Raw genomic sequence first — 25960 nt, 5'->3', positions numbered from 1 at the left:
ATACTAACAAGTTTGAAAAAGTTCAACGTCGTTTTGTTAAATTTTTAAGCTTTCCAATTGATGGTTATTATCCAAACAGAGGATATGAACATAGGCTGCTGTTAGATCGATTCAAAATGCAGTCTTTCCAGAGTAGAAGAATACTCAATGGTTTATTTTTCTTATTTAAACTTTTTCATGTCGGTGTTGACTCAGCATATCTACTGGGTTCCTTCAATATACAAGTTCCTAGACATGGGTCTCGTGCTGATTGAATGTTCTATTGTGGGAATGCTAAAACCAACGTACTTCTAAAATCTCCCATGTATGTCATGGCAAATAATTATAATTTAATATTTGTTATCTGAGGAAATTGAATTTTTAATTTACTGATATTGTAGAAACTAGAACGTATTTTGTAGTCTATATATCTGTGTATTTATTTAGAATTATGTTTTTTTTATATTTTGTCTATACTGTTTTGTCATTTTTTGTCAACATTTGTTCTATTGGGCAATAAATGCATTATTATTATTATTATTAGAAAATGACTAAAAATCCCGAACGATCTTGGAAAAGCCGAATAATGGGCATCAGCAATGTTTTTAAAAGTTTACTTGGACCGGATAAATCCATAATCTTAAGTATTTTGATGTGCTGAATACTCGTTAGTCCTACTGGGCCTGCCTAACCGAATAACTTGACCAAGTTGATGCGCTAAACACGAATTTGACACTAGTTACGCTTCCTGGTTGTTCCTATATAACTATTTTGAAAAAAAGTTGAAAATGATCTTTTAAAATTCTGTGATCTTGAATAGAAAAATTCAAACGTAAAACTGTACATGTAGATAGTAAAGTATAGTCGGCCTATATTTTTTTTATTTTGTGTGTCTGTGTAATTAAATGAATGATATATCTGTGATCACCGAAGTGACGTCACGAGTGTACTACTGAGGCTTCATAATCTTGGTGGTAATGATCACGCTAAGCCCAAGCTCTTTTTATCATAGACAGTGACAATTTTGAAACGTACAGTCTGTTTTCCACAAAGTTTACCAAAAATTTTGAGCAACTTTCAAATCCCAGTTCCCGTCCCGTTAGGCAAGCTCTGTTGGGAATCCCTCTTGATTTCATCGATGGTCGACACCGACATCTTTCTCTCCGTCAAGTCCAAAGGAAACTTAAAACTAATCTCCCCTTTGCAGAATATCGCCGTAGCACTTCTCAGACTGTTCTCAGCTTCCTCGGCCGCTCTTTTTTGCTGCCTCTGCAAGTTCCTGGCGTGTCTTCTCACACACGAACACACAACGAAAATTATCGATAAGATCGCAAGAATCACAATACATATTAACCCTATGAGCAAACTTAGTTTATTATCACCTGAAGAACTATCGTCGTCGTTTTTCGACCTGCACGTCGTCACGTCTTCTAAGCGAAGGGCGCTGAGCTTTAGACCCTTCAGACTCTTGGGAGAGGCACATGTTAAATTTTTAAAAAGTTCCGTTTTGTTCACGCGAAACAATATTGAGGTAATGTGACATAAACTGCAGGTCCAAGGGTTACCGGACAAGTTCACATGCTTTAAAGTCTCTAGTTTTATTATAACGCTATCGTTTAATCCTTTGAGTTCATTGTGTGACAGATCAATGTCCTGTAGGTGCCTGGGAAACGCTTGCACACTTACAGATGTTATATTGTTCCAAGAAACATTCAAATTCTTAATCCTGTCTGGTAGGAACCTCTCAGGGATGCTTCTGAGGTTCATTTGAGCAATCTCCAAATACCAAACCTTGTTCATTGTTTGGAAAATAGGTTTCATCAAACTCCAAGGGAACTTGTTGCCGCTGATCAGCAACTTCTGCAAAGTATCCGCCAAATGGGACAACGCCACGCTGTCCAGCTTCTTCATCCTGTTGAAGCTGATGTCCAGCTCCACCAGGTTCGTCAGATTGACAAAAGCGGCGTCCGTTATCTTAGCTAACCTATTCCTGGCGAGGCAGAGATACTTCAACTGCTGCTGCTTGACGAAGGTCTTGTCCAGGATGACGGGCAGCAAGTTGCCGTCTAGCTTGAGGCTGTGCAGGCGGTGCAGGTCCTGGAACTCGTCCTCGGCCAGGAACTGGAATCGATTGTTCCCCAGGTCCAGATGAGAGAGATAAGGCAGCAAGTGGTAGAGTTGAGTGTTTATTCTTTTGATTCCGCACCCTCGCAGCTCGAGCACGCGGAGGTCCTGGAATGAAAGAAAGGCAAAATTAATAAAGGCAGTCGGGCGGAAGCGGATGAAATGAAAAGGACTCCCCGCTTGTTATTGGGGTATGCACTTAAGCGTGCCGGGGTTAGAACGCCGTTAATGCACTTTAGTTATAAGGGATTTTTGTAGTTTAATGCGGACGAATGTGGGCTTAGCGCAAAGTGCAGAGGAAATTTCGTAATGCATAAAATGGGCGGAGTAATTTTCATTAAAACATACCTTGAAAGATCGCTTATATTTAATTTTATTTCGTTCCAATAATGGGAAAATAGATACATAGAAAAAAGTTATTATTTATTGTGTAAAAATTGTGTAACAAAAGACTCGTGACAGATTATTTGTTAGTTTTCGGGATGAATGGGCCAATTTAATCAACAATAATTATTGAAAAGTTAAGGGTTTTCAAGTAGGTTTAGCGTCGCCATAAAGTCGTTGAGAAACTGGTGCCTGTTGTCACCGGGAGTAATAAATTTGCAAAGCCGTTCTTCGGAGAAGGCCTCATGAGATTTAGCAATGTTTTTGAACAAGTGGACTTAGATCGTCGGGACCATGTGCTGGGCATGTGGTATAGACTAACTGCGTCGGTTTAGCCCATGGTGAAGAAATTGATATTTCTAATAATTTGCGAATTATATTCGAAAAGACGTAGGAATTCCAAGATATTTAAATAAATTGTTAGAATGTTATGAGGAAAATAATAATAGATCAAATAGATGGTTTTTAGGCGAATTTTCCAAGCTATAAGAATAAATTAAATGAGATTGACTAATCTGTCCCGTGTTGCTATACGGGGTCACAAGAGAAAGGTGTATGGTTATTTGTAAGTTCAGTTTAGTCTCAAAATTATCCATACAATTGTAAATTCAGTCAGTTAGGTATTGACATGGTATAGTTAAGCCATTTCAACCCAATTTTTAATTTTATTTTGCTTGAACGCTAACAAGAACTAGTCTTGTACAATAACTTGGTTTAGAGCTGACCCTTCCTCAGGATGTGTTTCACTAACTTGTGTTGATATATTTTGAAGTATGAGATTTGTTTAGAAAATGAAAAATTCAATTTAACCCTTCCTGGAAAGTTTTGGTGTTTTCTTGTTCCACCAACTTAAGTGTCACCCTATACAATCAACCACTGCATTACATTCTCCTTGAGCGACGTACAGTAAGTGTTTGGAAGTCACTCTCTGAACGTATAACATTTCTGAATTCCCACGTATTAATTAAAATGTAGATGATACAAATTATAAACTCCCTTTCGAGACGTTAATAGTAAACTCTTTTGAAATCCAGTATCGTTATAATACTGGTCATAACAGTATATAGATAAATAAAGAAAAAACCCCTCAGGTTACAATTGCTTTCTAAACTCTGGAGAATCTAAGGGTTATGCGTTTATAGTGGCGTCACAGGCTTAATTATTATCGCGCAATTATAAAATATTTTAACGTTTGAAAAAAGGTACCAAAAGATAAATGCCGGTTCTGCGATAATTCATCGCACTTGAAATAACATACAAGTAAGGAGCATCGGCTTCTTGCTCCTACGAAAATTACTTAAACAAGGCATGGAACAAGGAATCACATTGCCTACCTACATGATTCTTATTGGACAAGTCAAGAATATTCCTTATTAGAGCACAAAACGTGTGGTTGTTTCATTTTAACAAAGCTTTTATTGTCAAAGTAAACCCTTTGTCTTTGTTAAAATGTCAAGCTGAGTGAAATGGGATTTATTATACGTGTTCGCATTAAATTTAAATAATTTAAATCGCACCACTCCACAACCCTGTTTAATTGAATCTTGAGGGGAACACAATCATCAGCATTTGTAACACAATCATAGTCTTTTATTTAGATTAAGCTATTTAACATTCACATTACGTTTATATAAGAAATACTGGCTAGTTGGACCGAAAATCTATACAGGGTGTCCAAAAGTCCTGAATCCCCTGACATCTTTTCAGGGTTGTGCCCCATCACAAAAGTTTCAGATAAAAGTTTTAGCAAACAATTTGCTGGTGACCTTGGGTTTGACCTTAAGTTTCAAGGGCAAACAAAGGATAACAGCAATCGATAGAGCGCCAAATTTTATGTCCGAACATGTAGTCAGGAAATTTTTAATGACAAATTAGGTGGTGACCTTAATTTGACCATCACTACAAGCTGTAAGGTCAAAATAAGGTCAATTTAATATCAAATTATTTTTATGCCAGCAAAGGATATAGCGCTAAATTTTATGCCGGGTTCTGGAATCAAACCATTTTTCTAAGATGTCCTTGAAGATCATTTGAAGGTTAAATTCATTTTTCACAAAAAATAGTAGATATAAAAGTAACAGAATTTATTAGATATATTCAACTAAAGCTGTTTGTATTATATTGAAATCACTGGCATACAGGAAAAACTTTCCATAGGGAATATATATTCGGACGTAAACTTGAGTTTCTATCGATTTCTAGCATTTATTTAACATTTTCAAACTAACTTTGGGTTGATGGTAAGTTTACAATTCTTTATTTCTAGCTTCAAATTGTTAAAATAAATCAATCCAATATACTTCCATAAAAATACTATTACAAGTCAATTTTTTAGGTTTTTTTTTTAAATGAACATAGAAATTTAATTAATTCAAATTATGCTCAGGAATTACAGATATATTAAGATTTTCTAGCAAATGTCTTATAAATAACTCCTTATTTTAGAGACATTTCAGATCCAATTGCGGTAATTATTTCATTGTGATTAATATTAAAAAGGATAGTGGAACAAAATTCTAAATATTGAATGATACGGCAATATTCGTACGATATTTATCTGTAAAATTTAAAAATCCAACTTTCTCGAGAAATAGATATAATTCACATGTTATTTAGAAATTTAAAAAACCTTATTTTTGTTACATTTTCAATGCATACATTTATAAATTTTACATACATCGAATCTATTAACATATGTAATTTATATTGTGATTCGGAAATAAATTAATTATAGACATTATCTTTACCTTTATTTAGAAACCTAGTATATTTCTAAAATATCTTCTCCAGCGATATACATATAGGGTATACATGATCAAAAAGGTACTGCGACATTCCTTAGCTGAAATGAAGACGAATTGACCATTAAGAAAAAATGTCTGCTAACCAACGTAAAAAAATTGACAATTAATTTATTATAAAATGACATCATCGGTTACTACGATAGTAGTAATTGTAGTGAGTAGTTGTTGTACTTGAGTAGTAGTGACAATGATTATCTAAAATTGAAAACATTGTTTTGCGTAAAAACTATGAATGCTACAAGATCTTACCAATAGCGCGAAAATCTCGAAAAAGGACTGATGCATCAATAAAAAAAAAAAATTAAATTGATTCTAGCGACCAAATAAAAAGTTTTGGTAATTCTTGTACCAAGACACTTAAGAATTTACCACTTCCCTCAAGTCAGATGGACGCGGTTGCTTCATCAAAACACGACTCTTACCTAGGAACAAGTCCACAGCAAGTTTCATTAAACTGTATCTTAACATTCTCCAGATATTACAAAAAACATATTTTTCAAGAACTTTCACGATCAATAGCAGAGGAGCCAAACATTTTTTCTTAATGGTAGTTAGGTCAGACCGTCTTTTTTTAAGCCGAAGAATGTCGCAGTACCTTTTTGATCATGTGCTTATGGGACACCCTGTATAACACTGACTGTGAGTCATCTATAAACACAGTAATTCCAACACCTCTGAAAACATCATTTATATACAAAATGAAAAGAAGCGGTCCAAGCACTGTTCCATGCGGTATTCCGTAATTATTATCTGCGATACACTATTTTTATATTTTTAAACCGCATTGGTATGTACATGCCATTGAACATCCTTTTGATGAATGTTTTGTTTTAAATTAATTTATAACAACTAAGAAAATTAGTAGGGCCGATAATAAAATTTGGAAAACCGAGGAGGGTGCTCCAGTAGTGTTAAGGGAACTAGGTATAATATTTAAGTTCTCATTTCCGTAAAATAACAGCACTATATCCGTCAGTTCATCGGTAGTTGTGGATAAACTACCCTCTAAAGAGAGGTATTCAAACCGTTGTAAGGGTATTATCGAGTAAATAAGACCTTATCAGTCACATTCTGCATTAGAATATCTAAAAGAGTAGCATGTTGCTCCGAAATAGGGAGCCATTGTCTACAAGAATTAATTATTCCTCCCCATGCACGTGAAAGGCAAGTCACATGTTGACAAATGAGATTTTTCCGGCAGGCTGACCTAATCTCCGTTTGCCCCTAATTATTTTTTAATAGCGAATTACGAATAAAACGACTTCATTTCGTTAACGTAATTAGTGTGCTCGGCTCGTCCATTATTTTTCGAACATCAACAGCGAAAAACTCGAATTATAATTTGCAAAATAAATATAATAAGGAGCAAAGAAGTTTTCCGACTCCTCCATCGGTTGCGAGGCATAAATTTGCACAGCTCGGAGTAGTTAAGAGCTCGAGAGTATCCGAATTTAATGAATTATTCTCGGTTGGGCAAACGTTTATCCAAGAGGGTAAAAACGCACTTAATCACTTTGTGAAGGAAAATAATTATCTGAAATAACATCCACAATATTTCCCCTTAACAGCGCAGCGGTACTAATTTGTTCTACAGTACATGGCGTTTATCTCACAATTTTTTAAAAATATGAATTTAATTTGAAGTCTAGTTAGTATCAACTTATTGTAGTCAAACTGAAATTAAACTATTATTAAATTAGAGAGCAAAAGGAACCTAATTAAAACCCAATTTGGTATTCAATTAGAATTTAATTAAATCCATTCTGAATTTCTATTTACAGTGATAGGTCTTTGCGAATTCATCGCACACATAATTCATGAGTGAAGTTGAAGTAAATTTTTTTCGTTTTGTACCCAATTTTTTCACTCAATGGAACAAATTGATATTATACATCATCGACAATTATTATTATTCCATCAATATAATCACCAAAAATATCCAAAATTCATAATATATTCAAATTTATTCTCGCTCAATAACTATTTTATAGAGAAAGAGAAACAAATAGAGAGGTAAGGGAGGAAAGTTGATAGACGTGAATTTGTATATATTAATGAATATAATATTATTAAATAAATAATCTTCAGTAGTAAAACTACATGATTGTTATCATGAACCATGCAGAACCTGGTACCTGTCCCATTGCTTGACCGTCACGATCACCAGATCTATATCCCATGGATTATTTCGTTTGGGAATTTATTAAAGAAAGGGTGTATAATTCACTAGTCTGTACTCTTGAAATGTTGAAGAATTGAAAACAATTGTGAAAGTCTTAAACACAACCCCATTAGGAGAGCTATTCAAAGCTTAATTAGGCGAAGTGAAAAATGATTGAGGTTCGAGGGCAACATTTCGAACATTTATTATGATACTTTTTCTTCTATTCTCTTTTGTTAATTGCTATTTGTGTTTGCTACTCAATATTAAATATTTTATTCTGTATTACTTTGTTTGAAAAACTAAACCATTTCATATGTAATGAATCCATAAGAAGCCATTTTTCTTAAAAAACAAGCATTTCATTTAAAAATAGTAAGAGACTTTTTTGCTGTAGAATAAACCACAATGTAAAAAAAATATATTCATTTTGAAAAATTTCCAGTGGCGTAGAAATTATATTAAAATAAGGGTTATCAGGGCCCTTTACGGACGCCTATGATTGATCTATTTTGAAAATAATTTGTAAAATCGATAGAGCTTTTCATTCGTACACTTCATACTAAATATAAAACAAATGACTTTCATAGTTTAAGAGAAAATAAATAAACGCCAAAAAATGTTTTTTCAAGAGCTTATGCCTCTAAAAAGAAGCCTTTGGAAAAAAATGTATACTTCAAAATGACTATATTTTGACGAGATCTGCCGATGGTTAAAGTGAATCACCCTGTATATTTCTGGTCCAACTGTATTGGCGTACAAATATGTAAATTTTATTAATCTATCTGTAATGTCCTAACAATCCAAGACACGACTTTCATTTCGTCGATGGGTTGGATTTATTGCTAGTGCAAGCCAGTGTCGTCAAAGGGGATCACGTAAAAAATAAATGAAGATCGACTAAATTCGTGCAGAAAAATAAACCGCAACACTGCGAAACATCCCAGAGTATGTGCAGTTTGGGGCGGCCATTTCCTATTCGGCGTTTCTGTAATAAAAGCCGGCATTTATTCCCTCCGCGTTCCGTCGCGTTAAAACGAACATAATAATCAACGCAAGCGTTACGCTCTACGAAATGTATATTGCATTTTAACGGTACGTAATAGTTCATGAAAACATTTTTAGGGAGCAGCCGGGAAAGGCCGCTAGAAATAAATTCAATTAAGCACAGTGCAGAAGCGGGTCAGATTCTCTTTTGTCCGAATGTCCTTTGTGCACAGATACATAATAAAAAATATTTGGCTGCAGTTGGTATTATTTTTGATGCGGACACGTTGAAAACGCAGGGACGAAATAGTTACAGTTGCCTCCGCATATTCAAATAACACCAGAAATCTGCTGGAAAATAATATGACAAAATTCTTGTTATTCTTAAAAACATTTCTATTAAAAGAAACATAATTAAATAAATTTATTTATTTTTATAACGCTCCCTTGATTCCAACTATACACTAGTGCCAAAATTTATCACTCTCAGCATGTATATCCGCGCAAAGTGTAAGGCACGAAGGGAATGCGATTCCATGGGGGTTTATTTAAGTAATGTTGTCATAGTAAGATGACACAAATTCAATAAAAACAGAAAAAGTTGTCGTCGACACCTTGGTACTGCACTGGTTTAAAAAATATCAGAGTATACAACCAAACTCCATCTAAATAGGTCTCAGTAAAATATGAATAGATCCTCATTGGATTTTAAGTTTCAACCATATTCGAACTTGCCTTCAGTTACCTTTCAGCTGGATTAAAACTGCTCAACAACATTATCAACAAGACCTAGGTATCCACGAAGCAGATTCAACTGATAATTTTTTAATATTCACAAAACTAAAGAATTTGAAGAACGTCAAAGATTTATTATGCACCTGATGAACATTCTTATCCTTCAGGGTTCAGTTTTATTAATAAAGTCTTTCTTCACTTTGCTATATTGACCAATAACATATCATGAAAACTCCAGAAAGAAGAGGGATCTGAAGACAATTATTAAACCAAAGTATTAGTCAAATAAAGCTGAGAATGCATTTATCATCTGGTTTCATATGTATAAGAATATAGAGGAATTTCTGAACCAAATTGATGAAATACATCTTGACATTAACTTCACAATCATGACATCGTTTATTCCTAGATGTTTTTATCAGGAGAAAACTTTATAGTGCCTTAAAAAGCTAACCCATACCGATTGGAGGAAACAAGGTATTATCAACACCTTAGTATGCATCATCTACAACAAACTACATCACTTACTATTAACTCTCGTAGGAATTTGATATACTAACAGAAATATTGACAAGCCAAGTTAAATGTAGAATTCCTTAAGAAAGTTAGGTGGAGTTTTTTTCCAGATGAACTCTAAAACCCTATAGGATCACTTGTAGCAAAGTATACGATGAATAAACAGGGAGACTTAACAACTGGTATGCAGGTCAGAGCACTATACAGGGTGATTCAGTTATAATGTCATTAATTTTTAGGGAAGATAGTGAAAAATGAGTGGAATACGATTAAGTGATTTTAATACGTATATTTATGCTGAAAAAAACATTTTTAAATCATTATTATTCGGTGAATAACCTAGTTATTACTGCGTTTTTAATACGTAGTGAATAAGATGAACAAGTATTATTTATTTGTTAATAAAAACAAATGTGTAAGGATAATAATTGTTTTCGAATGTTAGGTTACTACAATTATTGTAATTGTACATATTTTTAATATCGTTAACGTTTTCAGTGTGTTTTATAATTGAATATGAGTTTTTAGTATTATATTCAATTAATTATTCTGTTTGTAGTACGTATATCTAGTGACTTATTGCTTTTGAAAAAGTACTATGGTACCTACCTATATTTTTTTCGATTTTCTGTCTTTATTAGTCCTTCCGAATAGGTACATGGTAAAAATTAATGACATTATGATTGAACAAGATTTTGACAAAGAAATATCAACAATCGAAACTCCACAAAGTAGTGATTTAATTAATTCAGTTTATTATTAATCCAGTTTTTAATTGGATTTTATGTTAGAATTCTGAAAGATAATTAAATATGTTGTTAAACTAAAACAATTGTCCGTCTTAGACAGTTTCCTAAAATTGAAAAGGAGAGTTGCCACCTTGCGAGCTCTTACTGAAATTGTATTAAGCGATTTATGCCATTATTTCGTCATCACGTCCTAATGAGGAACGAAAGATGACGTGAAACACCACATTGTAATAAATTTAGTAACAGCCAAACTCGCACAATGCTTCCTCCGCTGTCCCGCTTAATTTATCGAAGTAAACCCGATGTGGAGAGCGTAATTAGTAAAAGTAACTTTCACAGAGATTTACTGTTCTGTTGCGGCAGACATCTGCATATGAGTTGCCCAACTTTCATTTCCGAGTGTACCCGCTCGAGTTGGCATTTCTCGCTGCACCACCCTTCAGAGGATACGCTTGGGGTGCGGGTTCTTGGAGGAGTTGTAGGCTCTCTCGGATGCTCACTGGAGAACTAGAACTATTGAATTCTCCATTGTCTTCGGCTATGGTTTGGACTTAATTGTCTTAATACAGACTACCATTCATTCATTTGACAGATAATTCCAACTAATAATATTGCAGGACAAACAAAATAATAAAATAATTCTAAGATAGACATATCTAACGTCTTAAACCACAAAATTTAATATTACAAACTCTGGTGTTAAGTCAGAGAGTTAGTATTAATGTTAGTGAATTTGTTCCTCTTGAAATTTCTTCAGGTGTTCCCCAGGGGATCAATTTTAGGCCCTCTTCTTTAAGCTTTACACATCTCTGATTTTATTATTGAAATAAAAAGGCAAATATTCATTTTTATGCTGATTACACTCAGCTATATTATGCTTTTCCAACTTATAATTTAGATGATGCAGTTAAGACTATTAATAATGATATTTTAAAATTAATGGAAATTACTAAAAAACATTATTTAAGTGTTAATGCTGCTAAAACTAAAATTATATTATTTGGCCCTCCGAAATATAAAAAAATATATCTAACTTGTCCTTAATTCTTAATGGTCAACAAATCTTTACCACTGAGGAGGCTAAAAATTTAGGTCGACTTGACTCGAATCTGAGGTTTAAATCATATATCAGCAGCTGCATTCGCAGTGAGTGGTTGGTTTTGTCTCAATTTAATTTTGGAGATTTAGTTTTAGTCCAGTTATTCAGGGTTTTTACCTCCGAATTCTTTATAACTGAACCGATTGACGTGAAATTTTGACTGAATGTGGGAAATGAATCAAGGAACAAAACTTATATAGTGCCGAAGTGTAATTTTGCCTTGGGGGTGGAAATTTTTACGCCAAAAATAACCACAGAAATCAATAGAGGAGTCAATTTTAAGTAACAAATGTTATATAAAGTTTTTTGGATAATCCAATATTTTCCGAGTAATTCGTCATTGAAAATGTTGATTTTTTACTGAAAAAGTGCTTATTTTCGGACAGTTTTTTGTAAATAACTGTAAAATCATTGGATTTATCAAAAAGTTGTAATGAACAAAAAGAAAGGTAATAAATAAAATAAATCTTATGGCATTATTTTGTTTTTCTCTAATTCTAATATGAACTGAGTTATAGATTTTTAAACATTATTATATGTTAGCTAAAAACTAAATTGGAACTAGTTAACGTTAAATAACGCCAAAACCATAAATATTAGGAAAAAACTATTTGAACCTTTTTTTAAAGTACTTTGAAAAATCTTTAAAATGAGCTGTTTTAAAAGTCTTTAGAATCAAAATTAAAGGAAATATGATCCAAATAACATGATAGTCTCATTTTTTTAAAGAAAAAATTAATAAACAAATCAGTGCCTTTGGCGACAGAATTAAAATTAAATGCAATCCATTTACAGATTTCTTCATTTATGTTCTAAGAATATCTTCTGGGTCTTTGGCTCATTTACAAAACATGATTTCCAAAAAAAAATAATTTTTGAAAATGTTAATTTTTCAAATTTTTGAAAAAAATTCCCTGTAACTTAAAAATTAAAGGGTGTACGAAAAAAATTCAAGAATAAAAAAATTTTGCTTTATTTTTGATGAAGATTTTGCTTTTTTTCTGTTCCTCTAAAATTAATATTAATCGAGATATCGCCATTTTAAGTTATCATATGAATTAGAAAACCACCTTTTTCGAGCCCTTTAAACCGTTTAAACTTAAAAATGAAGGGTCAACAGTTCATGTAGCCCTTACAATTCCCTGCAAAATTAGCCTTTGTGCGATTAAAATTCTTAAAAAATAAACACGTGTATAGGTGATAATTTTAGGAAAATATATATAAATTAATTAATTAAAATTAAATAAATAAATAAATAAATTTATTAATTATTTTATAAGAAGGGAATAAATGTTTATTTAATACGAATGCACATTTAAAATGTTTCTACTCTTTCAATAATATTTTTTATTTTATTTTCGAAAGAAGGGGTATTTGATAAGGGTTGAGAAGTTACAATCGATAAAAAAGATTTTTTAATCAAGAAATCAATTTTAATTTGATAAAAATATAATTAAAACGTTTCAAGTTGAAAAAAAAAATGTTTATATTATTTTCATACAAAGGGGCGGTTTTTAAAGGTTTTTCCGGGTTGAAAATTTAGAACACATTAAGTTTCATGTTATAAGCACATGAAATTACTCATAATACTGCATAAATAAAAAAGATTTGACATACACAAAATTTGTATTTTTTCTTTTTTCCAATAAGGGGTGGTTTTCACCCCTTAAGAACAAAAAGCACACCTAGCGCATATATAAGTTTTGAAGTGGGGGGTAAGATGAGCCTAATTCTAAATTTTGAGAAAAATCGATGCAGTTATAAAAAATTCGGAGGTATTACTATATTTTCAACTACAGTAACTGGGCTATTTATGGCCCGCGTATTGATGCTGTTGATTCCAGGCGAATTCAGTTAGTGCAGAACTCTTGTTTGAGATTAATTTTTGGAATCAGAAGACGTCAATGCATTTCTTATAAATTATTATCTGAAGTTGGTTAGCTGAATATGTATAATCGTCGTTTATTGCACAATGCTTGTCTATTTCACAAAATTATTTTAAATAGGGCACCTCCTTATCTTTATAATAAAATATCATTTAGAATTGATGTTCATAATGTTAATATTCGGTTTAAGGTTAATTTAACTCCTCCTCTACACCATACTCAGTTTGAAGTAATTTGATTATAAAAGAACAGTAGTTAGAAGGTTATCAGAAATTATTAATGGACATATTGACTAACGGGGGTCAAGTACAGAACCGTGAGGTACTCCCGATGTAGTAATAATTTCATTCGATGTAAAACCACGATACTGAATTTTCAATGATCCTTTAGACATATAATATAAAAAAACAAATAAAAAATTCATAGACATACCAAAATTTGATAACTTAAGAAGAAGAATCCAATGATGCAACCTTCCAAAGGTTTTTGACAAATCTGTGTAGATTATCAACCTGTTCACAAATATTATATCTAGTGTATACGAGTATGCAATGAAATTAGTAACATTAACAACATTAGTTAAAGTGGATACATTCGTATAAATCCATGTTGACAAATTGAAAATTTAACATGAAAATATAAGACATGCAAAATAACGCCAAAATTATTGAAAATTACAATGAGCCTGTAGTTTTCAAATTAAATTTTTTATCATCTTAGGTAACTTCAATTTTAATTTCAATGGCAATTCAGATATACAAAGCCTGGCAACCAATAGCCAATAGGCAACCAACATAGCACGATTGGCACTATCAGCCTAAATCTTCGTCATCAATATTAATGGTTCGTTTACAATGAACAATGACAAACCGTATAGTCCAGTCATTGAAGGTAAAATACGGCGTTACTGAATAATTTTCCCAAACAGCACCGATTTGCACCAAAATTTGGATTTAGGTTCTACTTACCCTCTACTTCAAAGTTGACCCTGTACCGTTTATTTTGTAGGTGTGAAAACTACCCCTATTCGAAAATAATTATAGAATTGTAGATTCGAGCGTGTAATAGGGTGAAATCATCTTTAAATTAGTAATTATGATGAATTGAAAACAGCTCCTATGACAGTAATCATTAAAAAATAATGTTGAAAAATATTAATCAACAACTTGGAATAATTTAATCATAATAGTGATATTAAATTAAGATTTCTTTACTGTTTTAATTTTTTATTATTTATTTATAAGTTTGAACTCTTATAAAAACCACCCCTTGCAAAAAAATCAAACAATTATAGAAAAAAAAATTTTTTAGTTCAAAATATAATACAATCTTTATATTATTTAAAATGTAATGTAATTATTTATTTTCAAACCTTAAAAAAACCCTACTGATTAAAATTTGCAATCAAAAATAGGGAAATATGAATTTTATTTTTATATGGATTTTAATTTTTTAATTTTTATAACAAAAATGTTTTTTATTGCAAATAACATATAAATAATCAAAAATCCTCTCCATTTTCGTCTTCCTTTTCTATTCTATTCCTAAAATTACTATTTCTTGTCCTAAAATATAGCTATAATGTGTATTCATCAATATTTCAATATATGTGTTCTGATATCTGCAAAAATATGTGATTGGTTTTTTACCCGCTTAGCTTTTATGCTATCAAGCCCTTCACAAAACCATTTTGTAGTTTTTTTCAAGGGCTATAACATCAAATAAATTCTCTTTCAGCTCTTATTTTTGTAAGGGTTTGAGCTGAAAGGGCTTGAACAAGTTGCTATTTACGACTATATGCAACCTTTACACGGACATATCTTACTTAATTTTTATCCTACAGAAAAAAAAACAAAATTTTCAAAAAGCAAAACCTACAATTTTGTACTCTACAAAATTTTGCGTATCATTATTATTTTTTTAGTTATTTTGAAGAAAGACAATTTTTTCCAAAAATACAAAAATTCTCTTTTCACTTCAAGCTCAACTTTTTGCAAAACTAAGCACTTTAAACCGGTCAAACCCCTTGAGCATATTACAAGTAGGTACATAAATAAAGTAAATTGTAAAGCGGTAACGATTATTTTCAATTGGGGTGGTAATTAGGGGGTGATTTGCACGTTTTTTGTCGCCGAAAAAAATACGAACTTTATTTTCGTCATAACTCGCTTAGGTTTGATGCTAGGGACTTTTGTAAAAATCAAAAATAAAGATTTAATCAACCACTTTAAAAAAGGTTTTATAAGTATTCCCTGACAAACGCATTGGTTTTTGGTTATTTCACGTTCAAACTTTCAATTTTGGCGATTGACGAATAAGAACCAACATTTAACAAGCTATTACTCCTCTTGTATTGGGTCTACAGACACCATTTATACACAGTTCTTTTTGTTTTTTATAAGCTAAATTTTTTATAAGAATGATTTTTGTCATAAAATACTTACTTTTTGAGTTATTCGCGAAAAACCGTCTGAAAAAGTGATTTTCTTGGTTAAAACATTTACACATTCACTCGCGAATAAGTTGAAAAGTGTTGAATTTCAGCAGAAACTTTATAGAACAAAAGTTGCTTAGAATTAGTCAATATATCCATTCCCGGTTATTTTCAAACATTTTTCACCCCCGAGAAGGGGTGGCATCCACCCCCAGGGTAAAAGCAACTCCCGGTACAAGGTCAACTTTGAAGTAGAGGGCAAGTAGAACCTAAATCCAAATTTTTATGAAAATCGATGGTTTGGCAAAATTATACGGGAAAATAGTCATTGACTGGACTAGTTATACTACCCTACCATCAACTTACCGGAATGTCCTTGAACACTTCAGGATCGAATTCTTCGAACTTATTCTCACTAAGCTTGAGCACATGCAGTTTAGCAAGTTTAAGGAACACACGAGGCACTATTTCTTCCAGCAAATTCCTTTGCAGAGTCAATATCCTTAACTCGGTTAGGTGTTTAAACGCGCCTATCTGCAACCTCTCTATCCTATTATCGTCCAGATTTAACTCCAACAAATTCACTAACCCGCGGAAGTTGTGATCCAACACCGTACTAATGTTATTATAAGACAAGTCCAAGAGTTTTATAGAGGGAACCCCCCAGAACGCGTGCATGGTAATCTGATGTACGTTGGAATGCCTTATGGAGACTTCCTTGAGTTGCTTGAACTGCTGGAAAATCGGGGCGATCGACAGGGTATTGCGGTTGCCCGCAGGGGCCGAAATCTCCAAGATTTCCACGCCGGGGTCCATCTCTGATGTGGGAATGGGATCCCGCATGCCACCTTTGACGCAAGACACCTTCCGCTGGCCGTTGTCGCTTTGTTTGCAAGTGCAGGAGGTGGGGCAGAGAGCGCTAGTTGAGTACAGCCACAACAACGTCAGGCTAGGGGGTAGCAGGTGCCATGAAAAGAGCATCCTGCAAAGAAAATAGGTCGTTAGTTTATAATGTTCGTAGTGCTGGTACGCTTATTATAAGATCTATCTCAAAGAAAGGAGCATGTGTGAATATTTCTCAATTATAAATTCAGAACAATTTCAAAACATTGTTTAAACTTGTACTGTTTAATATTTAAATCGAGTTTGCTTCTCCCTTTCTTCCTGTTTTTATAACTAAGTATTTTATACAAAAACAAGACATTAACGTTTTTTCTTTTTGTTAATAAGAAAACAATTTCGAATAGAGTTAAAAATTCTAAAAACAAACGGGTTATTAACAAAAGGCAAGAAAGTTTATATTTCTGGTTGTGTGGGTCGGTTGAAAATGATTTTATATTTAATTACGTGTTTTTATCGCTCTTTTTTGAAAATTCGATCATAAAATTAAAATAGATTAAAATTTACGTACTGAAAAGTAAGTTTTTCGTTCACGTAGAAAACTTTGACAACCTTCTCAAATGAGAAAAAAATATTCCGCAAGTGTTTAATATATACTAACCAAGTTTCATAAAGATGCAAAATCTAGAAAAATTTTAACTTCATTCCAAAGCCTCAGCAATTATGACGTATAATAACTCAGCAACAACTCATCTGTCCAATAAAGGGTTTCGTTAGCTTACACTGTAAAAGAAAATCACTCAAATTTACTCAATAATGTGACGATTTTTGTCCACACCCGATTGAGTGAAATTTTCACTCTATTAGTATGAGTACAATTAAAATTTTATGAGTGAAATTATTGCAACAGTGAGTGAATTTTACTAAAATCCAACTTTCTGGTAAACATCAAGTGAGTGACTTTTTCTATTCTTAGTATGTAAAACCAATTAAGAGTTGACTTTTTCTCTACTATGAAATAAAAACGTCGTCGAAGTTGGCTGTGACACATTGGACGTAGGGAGTAGCTTATAGCGACTAACTTAACCTCATTTCTCAACGAGCTGTATAGCAGCTGTCAGTTTCAATAACGTTAATGACTATATAACTTTATTTTAAAGAGTAATCGTGATAACAATAACAAACAATTAAAGGAGCTGCGGAAAGTGTCCCCCTCATTGTTATAACAATAAATTAAAGCAGCTGCTGAAAGTGTCCCCCTCCTTGTTCCAAGCACTTTTCACACCTGTTCCTCAAAGAATTAAAGACATTTTCTAAGATGCTCGGGGTATTGTTAATTTCACGAATCTTGTCTATAAGTCGAGCCTGCAGATGGTTTAAATCAGGAATAGGCAGTTCAAAAATAGTGTTTTTAAGGTAAGGCCACAAAAAGAAATCACACGGCGTAATATCACATGACCCCGGTGGAAATTCATGTTCAGCATTGAGACTTATTAGCTGGTTAACAAAAGGAGCGATAATTTCTTCTCTATACCTTTGCGCAGTAAGAGTACCATTAAAAAAATAGGTCCATAAATCCTCCATTGATTGAGAGCATACCAAACTCCAATTTTTTGAGCGTGTAGAGGGCCCTCGACAAAAAAGTTATCTGGTTTTTCAGAAGACCACATTCTCATATTCTGTGAGTTTACGTAACCACTTAAATGAAACCAGGCTTCATCAGAAAAAAAGGTGATATTATGAAGTTCACCGTAGTTGTTTAAAAACCATTCACAAAATACAGCCCGTCGCGGAAAATCAACTTCATGAAGTTCTTGCTGACAAGTTAAACGATAGGAGAACAAACGCAAATCTTTTTTTAACACTGTGTGGCAGGTACCGACTGATACTCCCACCATTTGTGATAAAACACGTACAGAAGTTCTTGGCGCATTTTCCATTATTTGTTGGACATTTTCTTTTAATTCTTCAGTCCGCTTTTTAGGTCGGCCGCTTCCTTCTTTTCTTGTTACACTGCCCGTTTCACGAAAAACATTAACACAACGCTGAACTGCACTTTGAAAAATTTTGTACTCAACAACGCCGGGAAATTGATTTTGAAATTCTATGAAACATTCCTCAATAGAATACTTCCATATTCCATCAATCTTGCGTCCATTTCTAAAGTAGGACTCTATGATAAACACACAGAACATTTTGTTCTTGAGAAAACACCATTTTAAACGCTTTTTAAAACGAAAATATTCAAATTGATAGCGGCGATATATCGCTTTGACAGATGACGTTTAAGTTCATTGCTATACGCTACGCCCTACGTCCAAATTTTCAGAACCAACTTGACCACGTTTTTATTTGAACGCTCATTATTAAGTAATTTTGTACTATGATAATTTCTAAGGGAGACGGCGCCTCAGCACCCTCACCACCAGCCGCCGCTGTTACCATTTCATTAATATATGCACTGTAAAAAATCGATGTGAGTGAAAGCAATAAAGGTTCGGAGTGAATTGAGTGAAATTATTGACTTTCACTCAATATTGAGCATTTTGATAATTTTCTCATTTGTGATTATATTTAAACTAAAACTCAACTCAAATATAGGTACACCATAAATAAATTCTTCACGTAAACTCGTATTTGGTGCACTTGTACCTAAATCAGAGTAAATGTCCTCATTACTGAGTGATCCCACCCTTTTTCATATCCAGATGCATCGTCATTGTCTGTTGCCATCGTCCCATTTGGTTATCTCGTGACCGTGGCGTGGTGGATGGCAGTATGGCGTATGGTGTGCTTTGGGGTTGGACAAGTATCAGTTTATCTAGTTATTCTAGTGAAAATTGTATTTAAATGCAGTGATTTAATTACAACAATTAAAGATAATATTAAATTAAGTCTAGATTAATATTTGATTAAATAAACGGATAGTTAAATTGTTATCTATAATTACTTATTTGTAACGTACAATATAGGTTATGGCAATCTATTCGTCTGATCAGTTCACCAATTCCTTTAATCGAGACCTAAAATATTGCCTCTAAAACAGATCTGTGTAGAAACCACTGTGACAGCTTAGTAGTTTATGATTTTAATACAATGATATTTAAATTAAAATGTAAAGAGAATATAAACCAAGTTTTAGTAAAAAATTACCCAATAATAGTTTAAATTTAAATCATATTAGAGAGATAGTCAACTTTTAAATTGATTTTATATACTCAGAATAGAGTCAAAAGTCTCTCAATTGGTAGTTAGCAGTAACTCAGATTTGAGTAAAACACTCATTTCCGATGCAATCGTTTCACTCAGTTGTACTCATACTAATAGAGTGAAAATTTCACTCAACTGGGCGTGGACAGAAATTAATACATTATTGAGTAAAATTGAGTGAAATTTGAGTGAATTTTTTTTACAGTGTGGAGTAGTGTTGCACCACTTTATCTTCTCTTTAAATTCGATAAAAGTAGAAAAATTGTCTTAAGCTAAGAAAATGTTATATTGGAAATTTTTAATAAAATATTTTATTTTTTTCAACTTTAATTTTGAAAATTAATTCACTACTTTATCTTTTTAAAAGACAATTGTGATAAATTAGTATAAATATTAGTTGACAAAAGAATTTTTGTTAAAAACTAATACATTTTTATATTTTAAAAATTTGCCTGGAATTTTAAATTCAAAAAAATAAATTTTTATCTATCGGAATCAAAATAAAATATTAACAGTGCTACTAAAGCTATATATGTATCTAACGCACCAATTTTATATAGGGGGGATGCAAAACGATTTTTTTTTAGCTTATTTTTGACAACCATGCACATTTTATTAATAAAGTGATCGACAAAAAATCCGGGAAAATTATGTTTTACCTAATTTTCGTTGAATTTCTTTATTTTTTTAATTTTTTTATATTTTTTAAATATTTTTCTTGTATTGAAACGGTTTTATTAAAAATATTTCTAAAAAAATTAATTCACTGTACCTATTTCTCCCATCATATCTCTCTCTTATTTTGTCCCCCCCGCCCATTGGCTGTCGACGCCATTGCTATATTATACGTTACAGATACGTATGTAAGTATAGGTAACAATTTAACTATCCGTTTATTTAATCAAATATTAATCGACACTCAATATATTATTGTTTTTAGTTATTGTAATCAGACAACTGCATTAATATTCTCCAAAATAAACGGATTTACGGATACTTGTCCTGCACTATACACCATACACCATGCCACGAGATGACCTAATGGGGACGATGAGAATAGACAAAGACAACCCACGACAACCATAGAATGGGATGGGGTCAATTAATAATGAGGACATTTACTCCGATTTAGCTACAAGTGCACCAAATATGAGTTTATCTGCAGAATTTATTTAACGAGTACCTATATTTGAGTAAAGTATTCAGTTTTAGTTCAAATATTATCACTAATGAGTAAAATTATCAAAATGCTCAATATTGAGTGAAAATGTACTCAATAATTTCACTCAATGGATTTATTCCGTACCTTTATTGCTTTCGCTCACACCGATTTTTTTGCAGTGTGTTATGCATGAATTTTTCCGAAAGTTTAATGAAGTTTAATTAAGTGTTAGAAAGTTTACAGGAATTTTAAGAAAAACATCGATTTTTATCATTTTTTGTTGATTGTAAAATTATTTTTACAATAAAAACTTGCATTGCAGCCAGGCTATCTTATAGAAAATTTTCGCAGAATGCAATCCAACTAAGATATTGAAGAAAAACAGATAAAAAAGCATTTTATGCAACGTACATTGTAAATAACAATTTTTCCTTACCATCCGACCCTGCTGTATTTTAATGTTATTCCATAACATATTTGTAGCCGATTTGTTAGAAAATTTTTGGGGTTTATGAAAAATGAACACAATCAAGACGTTTTGGGCCTCTCCTAAATGGACTACTGATTGTGACAGTGAGACCAATGTAGAAGACGGCCCTAATAGAGTAAGCTTGTTCAATGTTATATTTTTATAAATATTTTTGTAATTGGAACACATTACCAGGAACCATGGAAGTAAAAGTTGTTTGTTATATACATTTGTTTTTCTTTCTCTCGCAATTCTTTTCCTTAGCACGCCAAAACCCCCAGATGTAACTAGGCAACTTTCTCATTTTATTATTATGTAAAGAAAACATATTTTGTATGTTATTTTACACACATAAATCTTAAAAACTTAGTCAACTTGTAAAAAAAATATAATAAATAATTACATTTTTTAAGTTAATTGTACTAGCATACCGACGAAGAACAAAGTGGGATCCCACATTACCAATTTGCCCTCTGTCATAGCTACATGAGACAAATTAAAATTTAAAATGTAGCGTTCATTTGAATAAAGGCACATGTGACAAAATAAATTGCCTGTGCATTTAAAACTATATATTGAACGGACGTTTTGTTAATTTTGCATTGTACATGTTTGATAATATATACAAAAATAGAATATGTGACACATATTCACAAAATCATTAAATATAAAATGTGGTTTATATGACTGACGGCAGGTAATTTATATAACGTTAAATTAAATCAGTTTAATATATGGTTCAGAGAATAAATATATATCACATATTAAAATGTTATAGTTATTGATATGCAGGTATTTCACCTGCAAGCGATAATTTTATATAACTTTTCACTTTATTAATAACACACTGCTAAATTTTCTATTAAATATTTATATTTAAATAGGATTTAAAATTTTATTTATAATTACTCTGTATAGTCTTTCCGATCTCAATTGAAGAACCAAGAGGTTGGCAGTAAGTACCAGGTTTGGTCGCTGACGTAACAACTCGGCATTGAAATATTTGAAAAACTTGTTCCCATATTTATTTATACATTTTATAGAAGTGGTGGAAATGTATACGCCCAGTTGAAGAATGCGCACGCGGGCAAACGGCGCGCGGCGTATAACACAGCCCCACTGGGCAACTGAGCAATAAATCTCAGCTGTTGACAAGTGGTTGACAAATTGCCTTGCAGTGCAATGCAGCAATGCAGAATTTAGTGTGATTCAGGTAATTTTAATTTATTATAGGCACCTTCTATTAATCATTAATATTAAAATTGCGAAAGAGATAGATAATAGGGATATTTGTTTACTGATACTATTGTGGCATTTTGGAGACCTTTTGAAACGGAACAAAACGAAATATACCATCAATATAATAAAATTGTATGAGGACATAAATAATTAAAATATGTTGTCAGCCAAATGAACATATAATAGAAATTTTCTACACATTATATACACATTATTATAATTTTTTACCTTTAGCAGAAAACCTTTTTAGGGACGCCTATGAAACTCATTAAATTTTATTGCTAGGGGTTTTTATACATGTTTAACTGACTTCAGAAAGACTATAACTATGCTTACTAACCTAAATTTATTTTTTAGTCAAATGGACAAAGCGCTGAAGACTAAATACATTTTCGAGTGTGTGCAAATAATATGTAGATTGGGATATGTTACTAATTGCAAATAAAAACAACCATAAAAAAGATAAACATATTTACCCGTGTGATAGATTTGAAATATTTTTTAAAATCATCAATTCAAATTTGTTTTTTAAAGCACTATGTTAAGTTTATGAATTTCACTGTCAATTTTCTCTGACATTGACCCATATTACAAAGTTATTTATTACAGTGTTTAGTGACGACGCAATGTGTTTATGTGTGTTTATTTTTTAATTTCCGTGAAGTATGAATAAGAAAACATGTATACGAATTAAGAAAGATGAAATTTGACATCAGCGCATGCTTAGTTCCCAATTGGATATACACTTACAACTAGAGCGTGCAGTTGTTTGAGGTTACACTAACCTGTTCAGTGGCGTGGCATAAAAATTACAAAAAAGGGTTGAAAAGGTCAGTTTTTAGTACAGAATTTGAAAATAAATTACATCCTTATAAATATGACCCCTGTTCAATGTTTATTAAGGATTTCATTTACGATTGTAGAACCTTGCATTAGCCTTATTATTCATATATTAATAAATTCTGTCTAAATAAATAACTTTAACCTAAATTTGTAATCCTCCTTTGTTATGCAGAATACTTGACACTTTGTTTTCCGAACTTCGTTCGGGAGTTATGAATTGTTTGTATAATTTCCATAAAAATTCAACAAACATTTCAAAAATGTCAGGATTTAAAAATGTTTGCGAAAGCACATGAATTATTTACCTTAGCATTCTGTTATATCATTCTAAAAACATTATTTACATTACGCGTATGAGTCTTTTACATATTTATGTTTGAATAATTTGAAGGGCTCATTTGTTTACAGTAAATGGCAGTAAGGCAAGGATATTAAAAATACTATTCAGCACAATCAATAGTAAACAAGGTATATTTTATTGCATATTTTTGTATAATTTGTTTACGTTGCATATAATTGGTGTGAGTTGACACATTGAAATTACTGAGTGAATTCATCGTGTGAAATTGTTGAGTAGATTTCACTTAATATGAAGCATTTTGACTATTTTACTCATTATGTTAATATTTTGACTATCCTTTTCTAATCCATTGTGATGATTGAACTTTTGTCTCAATGTCGTAGCCGTAAACCCAGCTTTAGTATTCCGTTATGATCCTTTGAATGAAGGTTTCATCGCCATTGGATTGTTCAAGGAGATGCCGAGAAAAGTCCACACGATTTTCTTTCTGTTGTTCTTTCTCATCAAAAGAGGAACAAATTCTGCTGCAACTCGTTGTATGTTCAATTTTTCAGTCAAAATTTCATGAGATGCTAATCTTTTCTGCAACATGTGGGTATAACATTTTATAAATTGGTATAAAAATAGTGCAATATTTTTTATGTGGAAAACGGTAGGTTTGACCAAATATTTATAATTTTGAAGTTAAAAAAACTAGTTATAATTTGAAACTTATTTGTTTAAACACTTTCTTGTATAAAAACTCTTGAGGTGGATTTTTTGTGAAATAATCTATTACATTTATTTATATAGTTCTGTACTGAGTCTGGTAGGATATACCTACGTTAAATTCACAAAATTTTCTTTTTCAATAAAATATGTTTACGAATTCGTATTTTTACTTCCTTTTTTATTATTGTTTATTATTAGTTTACCTGTTCAATAAAATTTATTTATTTATTTAGAAATTACAATATCCAGCGGGACAAACTCATAATTACAGGGTGAGGTAAAACAGAAAACCTTAACTAAATTTAAAAAGACAAACTAACATTAAATATAAAAATATGAGTACTACACAAAATAGAGCAATCAAAATATAAAATATAAAATCCAGACAAAAGAACTTAAGAGTAAAATACAAGATAAGGATTACATTTGCTAGACAAACCATTTTTTTATGTTGCTATAGAATGAAAAAATGTATCAAGTCGATCTTCATACTTTTGATAATCCGGAATCAGTTGATATAGGAGATATTAGTAAATTGTGGGCAATTGTAGAGCAGAGTGAAATCTAGAATTAAGTCTACGAAAATGATATAAAATGAATAGTCATTAAAAGTCTCCGTTGTACTTTCTCTAATTGAATATTATAAACATTATAAATGGGACTCCAAACAACCGATGCATATTCAAGTTTGAAACGCACAAATGCTGCATACAATATATTTAGAACCGTTACGTTGTGAAAGTTCTTAGAGTTACGCAAAATAAAACATAAATTCTTATAAGCAGATTTGGTTACTAAACTCTATTTAAAAAAGATTCACCAATTTTATAATCAAAATCTAGATTAGATTTGCGTCGACTGTAGACATCATTTTACATATGCTTACACTTAGAGGTAAATTGAGTGAACACCAACTGTGTAATCTGCCAAGATTATCTTGTAATCTATTACAGTCAGTAGAAGATTTAACTTCCAAGAACAACTTTAGGTCGTCCGCAAGAGTAAATAGTTGACATCGAGGCACACAGTTAAATCGTAACAAACAGCAGTGGCCCCAGGATTGACCCTTGCGGAACTCCTGAAGATTGATAGAATTTACATGATTGAAACCCACGATACCATATGACTCATATGACTCCAATTTCAATGTTAATAAACTATGATCAAGCCGATCGAAAGCTTTGGAAAAATCGGTATACACAACATCATCATGACTTCCTGCATCCAAAGCTTCAGCAATAAATTGGGTTTTTTCAACTAGGTTTGAGGTAGTTGAAAGACCACTCATAAATCCATGTTGGTACGGAGATATAAATTTTTCAATATG

At 32.0% G+C, this 25960-nt stretch overlaps 1 protein-coding gene across 1 annotated transcript; it reads right to left on the bottom strand.

Annotated features, from left to right (window-relative positions):
- Nucleotides 1-1056: 1056 nt before the first annotated feature.
- On the bottom strand, nucleotides 1057-19431 carry LOC108909110 (insulin-like growth factor-binding protein complex acid labile subunit). Its single transcript, XM_018713344.1, has 3 exons — nucleotides 19391-19431; nucleotides 16225-16840; nucleotides 1057-2211 (listed from the first exon to the last, which is right to left on the bottom strand). Exons 1-3 carry the CDS (start codon nucleotides 19429-19431, stop codon nucleotides 1057-1059), a joined length of 1812 nt encoding a protein of 603 aa, XP_018568860.1.
- Between the last annotated feature and the right edge of the window lie 6529 nt (nucleotides 19432-25960).

This window comes from Anoplophora glabripennis, unplaced genomic scaffold (genome assembly GCF_000390285.2).
Source record: "Anoplophora glabripennis isolate ALB-LARVAE unplaced genomic scaffold, Agla_2.0 scaffold362, whole genome shotgun sequence".
Lineage (NCBI taxonomy): Eukaryota > Metazoa > Arthropoda > Insecta > Coleoptera > Cerambycidae > Anoplophora > Anoplophora glabripennis.
The sequence above is the reverse complement of the archived record's forward strand: the minus strand, read 5'-3'. Positions and strand labels throughout refer to the sequence as shown.